At 34.3% G+C, this 14,991-nt stretch overlaps 1 protein-coding gene across 1 annotated transcript; it reads left to right on the top strand.

Annotated features, from left to right (window-relative positions):
* Positions 1-1,258: 1,258 nt before the first annotated feature.
* LOC117929224 (chaperone protein dnaJ GFA2, mitochondrial-like) lies at positions 1,259-13,614 on the top strand. Its single transcript, XM_034849496.1, is given in 19 exon segments — positions 1,259-1,494; positions 1,612-1,708; positions 2,035-2,109; positions 2,476-2,561; positions 2,767-2,815; positions 2,818-2,849; positions 2,937-2,975; positions 6,260-6,364; positions 7,055-7,102; positions 7,191-7,282; positions 7,498-7,555; positions 7,687-7,761; positions 8,983-9,055; positions 9,534-9,625; positions 10,217-10,288; positions 11,042-11,102; positions 11,454-11,501; positions 12,828-12,894; positions 13,490-13,614. Coding segments are annotated over 19 exon segments (1,353 nt in total). The 5' UTR covers positions 1,259-1,407; the 3' UTR covers positions 13,587-13,614.
* Positions 13,615-14,991: the final 1,377 nt, after the last annotated feature.

Below are 14,991 nucleotides of genomic sequence, written 5' to 3' on the forward strand. Positions count from 1 at the left end.
TCACGAGCGGGTTTTATGCACGAGACATTGGTCACATTGGACATGTCACATAACAAGATTTGGGGTACCATTCCATCAAGCATAACAGATGCCATATTGCTGCAGAATTTGAATGTTAGTTACAATAGATTGTGTGGGAAAATTCCTTCTGATTGGAACTTGAAGTATAGGTCCCAGCCCTTTGACAATTCTTCCTACATACATAACCCTTGCCTCTGTGGCTCTCCACTTCCACCTTGTAAACCATGATATATAATATTTATGTCATGGATATGTGTTTCTACTTTGTTGAAGGTTGATTTCTTATGTATTGTTGACATCATATTTAATATTTATAAAAATAAAAAATATTATTGAAAAACCATTTGTATTTTCTATTTTCTAAAAATAGAAAAAAAATAAAATATAAAATGTTATTGTTTTTTATCGGCTTGACCAAGAACACATGCCTTTAGGGGCTAAGTAGCCACTACTAACAATCGGGTGGTGGGTCATCGCTTCTAACACAAATTTTGATTTAGAGACGTTTAGTTATAATATAATGCATGATAATATCACACCATTGGTTTTTCAACTAAGCGCGTGCGTTAATTCTCATGAAAACATTTTTAATTGAAGAACTAATGTCAAATTAAAAGCTAAAAATATTTTTACGAGAATCACTCTCAATTGGGACATTAATTTTGAAATATAAGGCATAAATCCAACTGTTTTTCAATTACTCGAGTTAAGCTTGATAAATCTCAAGCTATTACCAAATTTAACCTGTGATACATAAAACTTATATTTTATAAAATTATTCAAAATAGATGTTTTAATTGAATATATATATAAAAAATGAAATTCTAAATTTTTTTCTTAAAACACTCTTAACTAGAAAAATATTAAAGTTTAATAAAAATTAAGACGTTAAATTTTTATTTGATTAAAAATTAAAAATTAAAATACATTTTGTAAATATAAAGCTCAATCATTTCGTAGTAGTAATTATCATTACTTCTAACTTTATCCCAAAAAAAAGCTTTAAAATAGAATTTTTAAAATTTATTATTTATTTAATTATTTTTGGACATTTTTAAAAAGAAACTTTTTTTTTTCCACTTTAAGAATTCACATTGATAAATCAAGCCCAGCCCCAACCCAATTGGTTAAGGTTTTTTCGTCAGCCCAAGAGCGGCCCATTGAGGCCCACCAGGTCCTTTTTGTGGAAAGATTCTGGAACTAGGGTTTTTAACGATCAATAAAAACCCCACGATTCTTCCTCCAATATAGGGCGGAAAAGAAAACAACTTCTCGAGAAAGTGACGTTGTCGACTCGGCCAACTCGGTCTCGACTCGGTTCATCGTCACCAAAACCCTAATTCCGAACCCATAAGGGAGTGAAATTTCGTGAACAACGAAAGCCCAATGGTTCGAACCAATGGCGCCAAGCTCTTCCGCTGTTTGGCTCGAAAATCTCTCCAGTCGAGCCTTCTCGAAGCTTCTCCAACTTCGGTACGACCAACATCGTTTTTTTTCCCCTCTGTCTAATAATGTATTATGGTGAAATATTATGTAAAAGTTTGATTTTATTTATTTATTTATTTTTTTTGGGTGTTTTGGTGATTACAGATTAATGAGTCGTTGTTAAGGGGGCACTATAGGTGTTTCGGTTCTGCAATCTGCAACAATTCTTCTAGGGTTATTGGAATTCCCAATTCGACATCAGGTATTTCAAAATTTCGGGGTGTATTTCGGTTGTTTGGTTGGTGAGAAAATGCAGGAAGATGTAGGAAATTTGAGTTTTGAGTTTTGATTTTTTTTCTTTTTTTTTTTCATTATAAGACACGGGTTGTGGTTTGTTTGGCTGGCTGATGAAATGCGAGAAATGAAAAAATAGTGCTGTTTGAATTACAGTTTGAATGAAAGGGATTTAATGACTCTAGTCTATTTAAAATTGTGTTTTCTGTTATTTTCGTTCTTTTTTTGAATGGAAGATAATGGGACAGTGTACTCATTCCTTTTTTTCATTCATTGATGTGGTTGAAAATGCAGTTAATCATAGAAACCGTTTGCTGTTCGGAGTTCTAAATGCTAACTGGGGAGCTGCAAGATGGATTCATGGAACTGGTATTTGATTCCTTCTTTCCCTTATTTGTATTAATGGAAAATTGTTCTAACAAAATTTTGGGGAAAATTATTTTTCTTTATTTGTTTCCGACCCATTCATCCTTATATTATACTCTTCCTTGGATATGGTAGAAAATTTATGCAATTTGTAAATGGGAACAAATTTCACTTACACAGTAATTTTTTTTATTTTATTAGAAAAATAGATTCTGATGAATTTTTTTTTCTCTTGAAAGACATGATCCATTGTTTATGTTTTATTATTTCTGGTACTTCTTTGAGCAGTTTGTTAATTTCTTTTTTGGTTTCTTATTAGACATGAAGAAAACCTTGGAATAAGATTTCTGTTTGCTTTGTTTGAATCAGCGTATATGGCTGCTAATGATTATTATGATACACTTGGTGTGAGCAAGAATGCCAGTGCGTCTGAAATAAAGAAAGCTTATTATGGGGTAGGTTTATGCCACATCTCTTTTTATGTAAATTTTCTTTTGGAACTGTGTGCCATGAAGTATATTGAATTATAATTTGTGCTATCTTTAAGTGTGCGAATGGAGGCCTCCTGGATTAAATTATCTTTCACCCAAATTAGAGGATTTAAGATTTATTTGATTCTTGTCCAGTTCTTGATATTTTTCGCTTTGCATTATTATTTAGCTTGCAAAGAAGTTCCATCCTGATACCAATAAAGAGGATCCAGATGCCGAGAAAAGTTTCAAGAGGTTCAAAAGGCATATGAGGTAAGTCTCTATAACATAAATAGCTTATCCTCTATTATGGTAGTACACAAAATGTAATTGAAAACCTTTTTGTATTTTTGGCTGTAGGTATTGAAAGACGAGGAGAAGCGGTCTCTCTATGATCAGGTGTCAGATTTAACTTGTTTTATATAACTTATTTTTGTTATAGTTATTTATATTTTCTTCCAACATTTAAACTTCTATGACCTTTATGGTGAGGTACTTCTGCTTGAGTGAATTGTGGGGTTAGGCTTTGATCTTGTGATATTATGCCTTCTGCAATCTCATTTTTTATTCTTTATTTTTCCTCTTTAGATTTGTTGTATAGGGATGTTATAGTTTGTATATTTGTAGCCTAAGATTCTTAAAAAAAAAAGTTTGTATACTTGCTGCCTATTATAAGATGCATATGTCAGTTGGAAATTACCTTGCCAGACCTGTTTTGTGTATGTTGACCGAGCACCTATCCACCTATCCAATACTTGTTTTGTTTTTATGCCTTACAATAGTGTCTGATGTATACACTTAGGAAGCGTGCCATAATGCAAGTGTATTATGCAATGATTTAAAAACCGGACCGGACCGGCCGGTTCAACCATCGACCGGACCTTGATCCGGTCCGGTTCAGCTTTTGAACTGAAAGGGGCTTTTGGCCAGCATTGAATCGGACGGACTGGTGGTTGAATCGTCGAACCGGACGGTTTCTGTGAGCTAGTCAACATGTGGGTTGACCAAAACACTCTTGGCTTTGTCTACTGCATTGGGCCTACAATCATCCCACCCACCGGCCAGCCCATTGAGCAACTTGTCTGTTCCTTCAGGTGTGGGTTATTTATGGAACTCATTATATTTGTGAGTTTTGGATGTGGGATTTGGTTATAAAGAATAACAAATGCAGTTGTGTTGCATTGTGAGGATTTGAACCTCGGATCAAAGGTTTACAAAAGAAAGATGCCAACCATTATGCTACACAACTCCTTTGATAGATATAGGTAACAATATTTTATATTAATGCTGTTTGCCAATTTTTATAATATAAAACATTTAAACAAATATAAATATTTATATTCATGTTTATTTTTATAATAATTATTAACAATAAATATGAAAATAAATTAAATAATATAATATTTTTTAAAATTTAAAATAATAAAATGCATAGATATGTAGATAAATTAAATGTTATAATTTTCTTCTCATATGTAAATATTATACATATTTTATTTAATAAAATTTGATATATTAATACATTTATATTTATGTTTATCATTTAATAGACATATCAAATACAAAAAAATGAAATGCTATAATTTTAATATTATATAAATTTCTTAAAATTATTTTTAATTTTAATAAAATATAAATTATATATTTATGACATCACCGGTTTGACTGTGGTTCGACCACCGGTCCGATCAGTGAACCGTAAATCGGTAACTTTTCCGGTTCAATGACCGGTCCAGTTCTGAAAACATTGGTATTATGCATTTTTGTGAAGTAATATATCATATACCTATTATTTTCATTTGTATTTTACTCTCTTTGGTTCTTCAATGCCAAGACACAAACCCCAAAAAATAGGTAGATATATGAATTTAATATAGTAAACTTACAAACAATCACATATGTTGCTGCATGCTGTGCCCAAATTTTGTCAATTTACTGTAGTTAAGAAAAACATCAATTGTATTCTCTGTGATTTAATATTTTCACTTTTGTGATGATATCATTTTTCCTTTCATGTAGCAACTTTGGAAAATAAGGCATATATATAGGTGCATAAAATTTTTTTTGAGATGATTAAAATCATAGTTTTCAAATTTGCATTATATATAACATTAAAAAGGGAGGAGAAGCCTTTCAACAAGTACACAATCGACTATTGAAGTTTGATCAAAAGAAGGCAGGTAGATGTACACTAGTCCACAAAAAATAAATCTTTCTTTACAGCTTAGAAATTAGAAAACGCTCATTAGAAATTAGGTGTAAAATTTTCTCAGAAGAACTCTCTGCACTTCGTTACTACATCCACTGCATGATTGGCTAAGTGAGGAGCCTGGAAAAAGCTAAGAGCTATGTGCATTATGCATGTATATGTCTGTCCTCTGATGTATTATGTTTATATATAATGGTGGGGTTGGTGGGCTTGTATCTGCTCCACCTAGCACATGTCTGCTCCATATTCCATTTTATGACACACTACATTTTACATAAAAGAGAGAACGTGAAGTGGATAGGCCAAAGGTGGACTTGAAATTAGCCCACTTGACCTAACGTATTTTTATGTGCCCTTCTGTAAGACATTTCTAAGCACTTAGAAAGGTCTAACACTGAAACTTCTCCCTTAACCACATGCTTACTTAATCCACACACTGAAGCTTCTCTCAGTTCATCATTTTAGTTGCCATTTCTTTAATGTCATATATAGAGAGCGCAGATAACTCTGGTTACCCTGCCATTTATTGAGAAAATCTATTAAGTTGAGTTCATACCCTCTAAAAGGCTACTATGAGAATCACCCTAACATAGCTAGCAAGTGAGTATTGAACTTTACTTGGTCAAAGGTGTGTACTGTAGAGTCATACGGATTTTTTTTTTTTTTTTTTTGATAAGCAAAGGTATTGTATTAATAAGAGGCGCTAAAAAAACGGCTCAAGATGTACAGATAAAAGAAACTTATCCCCTTACAGCTGTACCCAAAAACAGACCAAGACAAAGATGTACAAAAAAAAAACTACCTCAATGGGAATCCACCCAATCAATGAAATCTATTAACGTCGTAGGATCATCTTTTATAAACAGTTTGGTCTTCGATCAAAGTGAAAAAACAAAGAAGGCTTTCAGCCTTTGCAGGGACAGCACCCCAACATCAAAAGCAATGCTGTTTCTAACCTTCTAAACTGACTAAAACAAGCACAGGGGGGCCACTTTCCACACTCTTCTGCGCTTTTTGCCTATCCAAGCACCATCCCATCCCACAAGGGTCTCCCTAACCGAGGAAGGAAACACCCAACACACACCCAACAAGGTAAAAAACAGATTCCACACCGTCCTCGTCTTTTCGCAAATGGAGAAGAAGATGGTCAGTAGACTCCTCATAATTTCGGCATAAAAAACATCTATTTGCTAAAGCCCAACCCTTCTTCTAAATTTGGTCTAAAGTTAGAACTTTTCCCCAAGATGCTTCCCAAGCAAAGAAACTTATTTTTGGCTGCACCCAATGGTTCCAAATTATCTTCACTGGAAATCACACTGAGAATCCAGCTCTAATACTTTGTAGAGTCATACTGATTTATAATGTGATTCTTTTTGTAATTTATTTACCATTTTAATTCCAATGAATATTTGGCCAGTGTCTTCCTATAGCATCTTTAAGAAATGTCACCTTGGTAACATCTACGATCTAACAGGTTGGCCATGATGCATTTGAACAAGCTAATACTGAAGGTGGTGCTGGTAATCCATTTCATGGTGGTGGGTTTGGTAATCCATTTGAGGACATCTTCCAGAATGACGTAAGAACTTTTTTGAACGTTTAGTTGGTTCTTCAATTCTATTGAATGTTTTTTGTTTTTTGATTTGTTAAAGACTCAAAGGTAAGTGGGTCTTAAACACCTCTTTAAGTTCTTCAGTTCGATTGAACTGTTCACCTCTCTCTCTCTCTCTCTCTCTCTCTCTCTCTCTCCACACACACACACATGCTCTTCACCCGAGTTCTTAAAATCTGTTATTCACAAGGTTCTTTTGCTATTGCCATATGATTCAGACATGATTGAGCCCGTGTAATTTTTAGTTGCTTCCTTTATCAAGATTTGGCAATCATTTGATCTTTATTAATATGTTTGGTATTAACTGGACAAAGGAGGGGCTTGGGCATTTGTATTCATGATGTACAGAGCGTAACCACACCTTAAAAAAAGGGATGAGTAATCATGTCATCAATTTATGCTAGATGCTGGCTATCATTGTATATGATAGTGTTTCTAGAAAGTATTTAGAGGTTGTTGCTCTTTTCATTGACAAGTATCCAATCTCAAGAGTTTCTTATATGCATGGTTAGGTGTGAAGATGGAATAGATGTATCTATCTGTATGTAATCTGTGATACATGTCTAGTATTTCTTTACATTATAACTTCACTTTCACCTTCAACTCTAATATGACATTTTCTATGCATGATGTGGGACTATCTGCGGCTGAAATCAGTTCTTCAAGACAATATTCAAACAAAATATTGGCGGCCAAGATGTCAAGGTTTCTGTCCTCCCATTTTTTTTCATGATTTCTTTTTTGTGCTTCAGAGTTACATCATTAACATTTCATTTTTTATTCATTATGATAGGTTTCCATTGAACTATCTTTCATGGAAGCTGTCCAGGGATGCACTAAAACTGTAACATTTCAAACTGCTTTGCCTTGTGAAGCTTGTGGTATGCTTAATATCTGAAGTAAACAAATGTTTATGATTTTCAGATTGGATACTAATGCTTTCTCTTCTCTTGTCCTGTATTTTTTTTGGCACTTCTAATATATCTTTCTAAAGATACAGTCAGCAATTTTACTTCTCCTATGGTGTTTATAAATTCCTCTAATTGAAACTTCTGTTTTGTTGGCAATATTTTTTCTAATCTTTAATTTTGCAGGTGAAGTGGTGTCCCTCCAGGAACCAAGCCTGAAACATGCAAGCGATGTAGAGGTTCAGGCATGGTCAGTTTTCTTAGGAGCATATGTCTAATGATTTCCACACTATTTTTTTCTCTCTTATCAAAAAATAAAAATAAAAAAAAAGAAAGAAAAAGGTTCTCCATAGCTAATTTTTAATTTTGCTGCATCTCCAGATGTTCATGCAAAATGGCCCATTTAGATTGCAATCTACCTGTACTCATTGTGGTGGAACTGGGAAAACTGTATCGGTACAGTACACTATACATCTGCATCTATTTACAATTGTTCCTGTGGATCTAAAGAGAATGAATTTGAAGTTTTGTTATTATTCCTTGGATTTATAGATATCGTATAGCTTATATCAATTTTATTGTTCATGTATTCTTGATGTTTTCATTTTTTATTTTTTTGGATAGGTATGTATTCTTGGTGTTTATGTGCTATTCAAGTTATGTGCAACCATAATTTATCTATTTTGATGAAAGGGGATGAAACAACCATGTGACCATATGAATTCTAGTGAGTAGGGGCAACAAGAAGGCTTTATAGACAATTCTATGGATACAGTGGTACTTTGTTCTCATTGTTTATCACCATGAGAGAGATGAGAATATGCATGCAATATCTTTAAGCATATTTTTACTGTGTAAACATGTTAAGTTTTTGCTTTAATATAAAGATAACACTTGATGAACATCCACTGCTAGTTAACAGCAGTGAGTTTCAAACCCTCTACTAAGGTTCAAGTCATTAAACTGTATGTTTTTCAAAAAAATATGTTTTAAAGACAAGGGATGGAGTATAGTGTCCAGGTGTCATCGGCTGGGCAGGGCTAGGCTGTGTCAAGCAACCTGAAGTGGGTTTTATGCTCTTACTGGCTCTGGTATTATATTGCATAACATTAGGTGATTAGAACCTAACATTAAGGCATAGACTATGATATATAATTTCACTGATGCTGTCAATCGATTTATTTTTTTTCTCTTGGAAATGAATAGAATACCTTCCCTTCCTGCTCCTTGGAATTTTTTAAATCTAACCTATCCAATTGTGGGGAATCATTTGGTTCTGTAGTCATTTGCTTAGTATATGCCATCAGGCAGTTTCTCATCTGTGGTCATGTCAGTTAGAAACAAAATCTAGCATCCCTTGTATTTTGGTGATGAAAATTCCCTTACTGAGAATGAGAAAACAACCATCCTTATAGAGTAAACTATGGCTATGAGAACCTTCGCACAAACATTTTTTTCTTGCAACACATTTTTCTCTTCTGGATTTTTGCATAGGTTGATTAAAGTGTGATTTATTCTTCGGTCCTTTCACCCCTAGTTGTTTTCCATCTTCTCTTGCTTTCTAGATGCTCCATGTATATAGTCCCTAGTGTATTTGGGTTCACCCTCTTTTGTTTTTGCCATGGTGTTTTTTCTTGAAACTGCTATAATAATTTACTAATACATGTTGGTATGTAGACTTTCTGCAAATCATGCAAGGGAGATCGAGTGGTAAGAGGATCAAAGTCAGTCAAGTTGGATATTATGCCAGGTATTCTTGCGGAATTTGACAAATTGTTGTGTGCTAAAGGTTTATGCTATTTTTGAACTCTTTCTTCTAATAGCAATTCTTTAACTGTGACTATCCTATTTTAGGATCCCTTTCCTTGTCAGCACACATGCATTTTGCATCTGCTTTAGGACTTGTCTTGAAAATTTGACTTCTTTAGGGATTCAATCATTCAAACTGTTATGAATATTAAGTTCTCATCTCTTTTCTCCAAACCTTTGAGGCAAGCCTGTTTGCCCATTTTTATTACAGATGAGAGATATTGATCTTTTTATCGAAGTGGTGTGTTTTTGGTCGATCTTGTTTTCATTCTCTCTAGAAGAGACTTCTTTAGGATTCCTTTTTCCAGATTGTGACAATTTGAAACCTAATGTCCCCTCAAAGGTCAAGGCCGTGAGATGTTGGCTGAAGGTAAATGTTGATATGTAGTGCCATTAATGTATGCATTTTATATGTGCAGGAGTGGATGACAATGAAACTCTAAAGGTGTATAGAAGTGGTGGAGCTGATCCTGAAGGAAATCAACCTGGTGATCTTTATGTTACTATCAGGGTAACTTGCATAGCTTCTTTCATCAATTTTTTTTTTTTTTAATGAAATGGAAATATTACTGAAAAAGGAAATCCATCGGCAAAGGTGGATTAGATATTCCACATAATGATACACTAAACTTCAATCTCAGATTCATTCAAAAGCAATAAGCTAGGACCTGCAATAAACCTGGCCCCTCAAGAAGAAGATTGAATAGGCCCTCAACCAAGCAGTATCTAATTCAGCCCATTAAAAAAATAAAAGAAAAGAAAAGAAAAGAAGAGAAGAGAAGAGGAGAGAAAAAGAGTAGTATCTAATTCAGAGGAATGCCTGTGAACTCCATGGTCACAGATGTCCAGAGAGTCGTGAAAAAGTGAATTTGATACTTCAACTCTGCTAGAATTCTTAAAAATCCTAGCATTCTTCTTGATCCAAATTACTTTTTAGTAGCAAGCTACAGCAACAGTTCCAAAGAATCATAAGAAGCTGAGCAATACCACGTGGTAGCAAGAGATCTGCCTTCTATTGTGCCATGGTTTATTTGATAGTGTACAGTTTGGATGTGTGTCTTTTGTATTTAACTTAAAAATTGTATCATAATTCTGTTTGCAGGTCCGACAAGATCCTGTTTTCCGTAGAGAAGGCCCAGACATCCATGTTGATGCTGTTTTGAGCATCACTCAAGTAACTTCTCTAATGTTTTATGCTCTCAAGAAAATATATTTTGGATCCTTTAATTCTTGAAGTCTTAATTATGTTAGTTGGGAAGAAGATTTTTGTGTCTTTCTTGAATATTTGTTAATCATCTTGAAGTTTTTATTTTATGATTTACTATATAAAAAATACATTTGGTCAGACAGTTTCTATTTGCAAATCAGGACCCATGTTCACTTTGCATCATATATCTGCTTTGTTAGGAAAATACAAAAAGATTTATGTTATTCTAGTTTATGAGGCCTGTATGCAATCTGACCCAAAGAGGGGGTCTCTAAGCAGGGAATTATGTCTACCCTTTGTCCTAGGTTTATAACCTTCACTTTGCATCATATATCTGCTTTGTTAGGAAAATACAAAAAGATTTATGTTATTCTAGTTTATGGGGCCTGTATGCAATCTGACCCAAAGAGGGGTCTCTAAGCAGGGAATTATGTCTACCCTTTGTCCTAGGTTTATAACCTTTTTGCTGTTTCTTTTCTTATGCGTTCTTTACAGTCTCTACTGGTCAAGTTTAATTAAAAAATTCCGAGTTTATGAGGTCTTTCAGCAACCGGACCTGTAAAAGATGTTTGCATTCCAGTAATTCAGTCTGTTTTCTGTCCTAGTATTCTACTCACTTTGCTGTTTGATGTTTAGACATATTATATATGTCTAGTTCCCTTTGTCAGAAGTGATCTTATGTTGGTTTCCCTACTCCTTTTTGGATTTTATCTTCTGCAGGCAATCTTGGGAGGAACCATTCAAGTCCCAACACTCACAGGAGATGTTGTTCTTAAGGTTTGTGTTACTTTTTTGCAGTAGGCAATGTTTAATAATTATTTTGTTTTTTACCCACCAGGGTAGCTCAGTTGGTCAGGCCGAACACTGGGAAGTGTTTCCCAGTAAGTGACACATAGTCCTAGCTTCGAATTTTACCATTGATGATACCCTAAATTACTCAGTATTGGTTGTTGCCGGGTGGTCAGCACCTTGAGGTTTGGGTCCCATGGAGAGTTTTAAGGGCTTGGCCATGGAAGGTTCCTTGGTTGTCAAATAATAATAATAATTATTATTATTATTTTGTTTCTTGTTGATGTACCTTCTTGTTGTTGTTCAATCAAGTAGGAGTGTTAAATTGATTTCCAATTTGCAGGTCCGTCCTGCACTCAACCTGGTCAGAAGGTAGTTTTGAAGAGAAAAGGTGAGAATTTTACTCTAATGCTTGCTATCCTTGACAAATTTTCTCTTACTAAATCTTTCTTCATATATTTATGTTCCCTCTCCAGATAAATCTAGATCAATATGTAAATTCATTCACCAATTCTTACTTGTGCCATGAACTCTATGTGAGCAATCATCAGGCAGGATCATATCCACGAACTTAAGAAATTTACGGTTATAATTGTAAATATAATTAAAAATACCTAAAGAAAAAATTCAAATATGGCTTGTATTTGAATCAAAGTTTTTTCTGGAATAGTTGAAATTAGGATTATTATTATTATTAAGGTACTTAAATAGGCTTTTGTTTGCTTCAGTGTGCCTGGGAGATTTAGGATTTTAATTTGCTTACTTAATGTTGTCTACTGAAGGGCACAGAACTCTGATTCTAGAAGAGTTCAATTTTGATCCTTCGTCACTCAAAGAACTTTTGCTTTACCTGTCCACGTGTTAGCTGCTTGATTATTTATTTGTGATCCTTTTCTTTAAATGTGAAGAGTTTCTTGATTGTTCTGATCATTTGATATCTTGAAACATGTGGTGTGATCAAACTATAACAAGGGTGGGTAATACTATTCTATCAAAAAGAAAAGGGAAGAGAGAAGTAATGCTATTGCTTATTAGCGCGAATCATTGTAGTATGTACTATCTAATTGTATAGGATCTATATGAGGGAGGGAACAGTTGTTTGTGTTTTCCCTCCAGCTTCTGCATGGAAAGGTATTTTGGTATTGTGTGAAAGAATTTGAATCTTTTATCCTAAATTAGACATTTTCTGGTGATGAAGTTTGGTCAACATCAACATTCTGCAGCTGGGTAACTGTCTTCATGTGCAGACTTGGCTATCCCCTGACCTTGACTGATTTTCCTTTTATTTAGAGAAAAATTATTCTGAGATTAATATCAGATATTTTTAATTGTCAATTCTCCCATCGATATGGGATTTTATACTTTATTTTAGGTGCTTTATTTTCATATAAAAGGGGATGAAACAATGATTATAAGCAGTATGGAGAACACCTCTCCCGGTTACTAGTGGCATGTTCTACATGTATTGACAACACATCTGACATCTGTCTTTACCTGTTTTTATGCTTGCAAACGATGGAGTCCCATGTTTATTTCAGTAGAACATATGCAACTGATTATGCTTTTCCTATGGAATTGATATGAAACCAATTACTTTCTTAACTATTTTGTTCTCTGGGCTGCTTTGGACACGTCTGGACTTTGGAGAGATATCCTCTGACTAGATAATATTCACCAAATGAAGTTTGGATTCTGTCTTACTGGTGTTTTCTAACAGGGGTTAAAGGAAGAAATTCTCTTTCATTCGGAGACCAATATGTGCACTTCAATGTCAGCATTCCATCGTAAGTTCCTGTCTCCGTAGCCAGAGTATAGTTTCATCATCTCCCATCTTCTTTTAGGCCATCTTTGGTTCCTTGAAAGTACTGTAAAAATGGAAAAAAAAACTATTTAAAAGAAAATGATTTTCTTATATCAAGACCACATGAAAAAAGGTGAGAAAAAATTAAAATAAGGCTATATTTGGTTCCTAGAAGTACTATGGAAAAGAAAAAAAATACATTTGGTTTACCATGAAAAATATAAATGAAAATAAAATTATAATTAAAATTAATCAAAAGACATTATTTTTAAATTATTTAAGTTTTATTTATTAGAGAAAAAATAAGTTATTCAATACATATTTTAAACTTCTGAGAACCAAACATGGCTTATTATTCAGTTTACATTAGCTCATTGCATATGAGAAACAACAGAAATACACTTGCATTTTACATGAAATGAATAGCATGACCTTCCTGGGTTGTGAACTGTAAAAAAATGTACGGAAGAGGATATGCAATTGCTAAGCTGAATGTTTCTGGACTCTGTTTTCAGAAGGGGGAGAATTCAAAATCTGATCATGGATATATATCTTTTTATTCTTTATTCTTTTTGCAGGAATTTGACCCAGAGGCAACGGCAACTTATTGAGGAGTTTGCCAAAGAAGAGCAAGGAGAATATGAAAAGGGTGCTGCTGCTGGAGCATCAGGGTAGACCGATAAATTATCATGAAGTACCAAAAGGGAAAAATAGAAAAGAAAAAGGATTTAGAAAATTTCTTCTCTTGAAAAGTTTTGTAGGATAAAATTCCGTTGAATTGTTCTTACTATGTAACATTGAGCAAGTGAATAAACTCATTCAGTGTCCACAGCTGCTATTGTACATGATTTTGTATCATTTCTTACGTTGATAAACTAGGGTTTTCAGATTTGCATTCCCCACTATTTGAATTCTAGTTTTCTATAATAAAGGATTGCCATTGAGCTTTCAAACTGGGGGTGGTGGGGGGACCTTCTATCATGGAGAGATGTGAAGGACCAGTGCATTAGGTCTCATGCAGCAAAATATAGAAATGGACTCCACAATGCTGTTAGATATTTTCATTTTTAGTGTCTCGAGAAACATGGAAAACATTCAAGTATCTATTCTCTTTGAAGCAGAGTTTATATGTACAGATGATATCCAGGAAAAAAAGGGAAAAAATTGTTAAATGAACGGAATGAGCAATTGGTCAAGTCCTTAGGTACAAGAGATCTGTTGAACCCACGCAAGTCTTGGGTGCAAGTCCTTAGGTTTTCTGGAGGTAAATTGTTAGTGCTGTGTATGGGAAGGTTGAAGGGGGAGGTGTTCTAAGCAAGTGAGAGTGGGTGAGGAAATTGTGGGAGATTGTCAACAGTAGTCTCTTTCTCTCTGGTTAATGGAAGAAGGGTAGAGTTTTAGAAGGATAAATGGTGTAATGATATGCCTCTTTGCATATCTTTTCTCTCTTGATTTGCCATAACTAGTTCATATGAGGCATGAATGGAGTATTTGTGGACTTCATCCAATGTAAGGGGTGCTTGGATTCCTAACTTCTCTAGGCATCTAAATTATTGGGAGATTTAGATTGCGGAGCATTTCTTGGCTAGGCTTCAAGGTAAGGTGGTGAATAAAGAAGAAAAGGATAAGGTGATTTTGTTGGAGACAATGAGTGTAACTTTCTCAAATAAATCCTTTTACTCTATCCTAGAGCCTAGGAGATCAATGCTTTTCTTAATAGATATTGTTCACCCAAGGCAACCTTCTTTGTTGGGAAGCATCTTGGGGAAAGCTCTTACACTAAATTAGTTTTAGAGGAGAGGTTGAACACTATCTGATAGGTGTTTCCTTTGTTATATCCAGGAGGAATTAATTGAGCACATCCCTACTGTATTGTGGCAAGGCGAGGGTTTTTGTGGTAGCTTTTGTTCTCTTTTTAATCTCTTAGGCGTTACCTTCGTTCATAAGAGAAACTTTGTTAGGGTTTGTCAAAAGGAAAAGAAAAAATGTGTGGAGATTGTTTCTTTGTATCTCTTTTGGATAGTTTGAAAGGAGAGAAATAGAAAATCATTTGAAAAAAATGAGTTTTTTGGCCGAAAGA

Source organism: Vitis riparia, chromosome 13, assembly GCF_004353265.1.
Source record: "Vitis riparia cultivar Riparia Gloire de Montpellier isolate 1030 chromosome 13, EGFV_Vit.rip_1.0, whole genome shotgun sequence".
Classification (NCBI taxonomy): domain Eukaryota; kingdom Viridiplantae; phylum Streptophyta; class Magnoliopsida; order Vitales; family Vitaceae; genus Vitis; species Vitis riparia.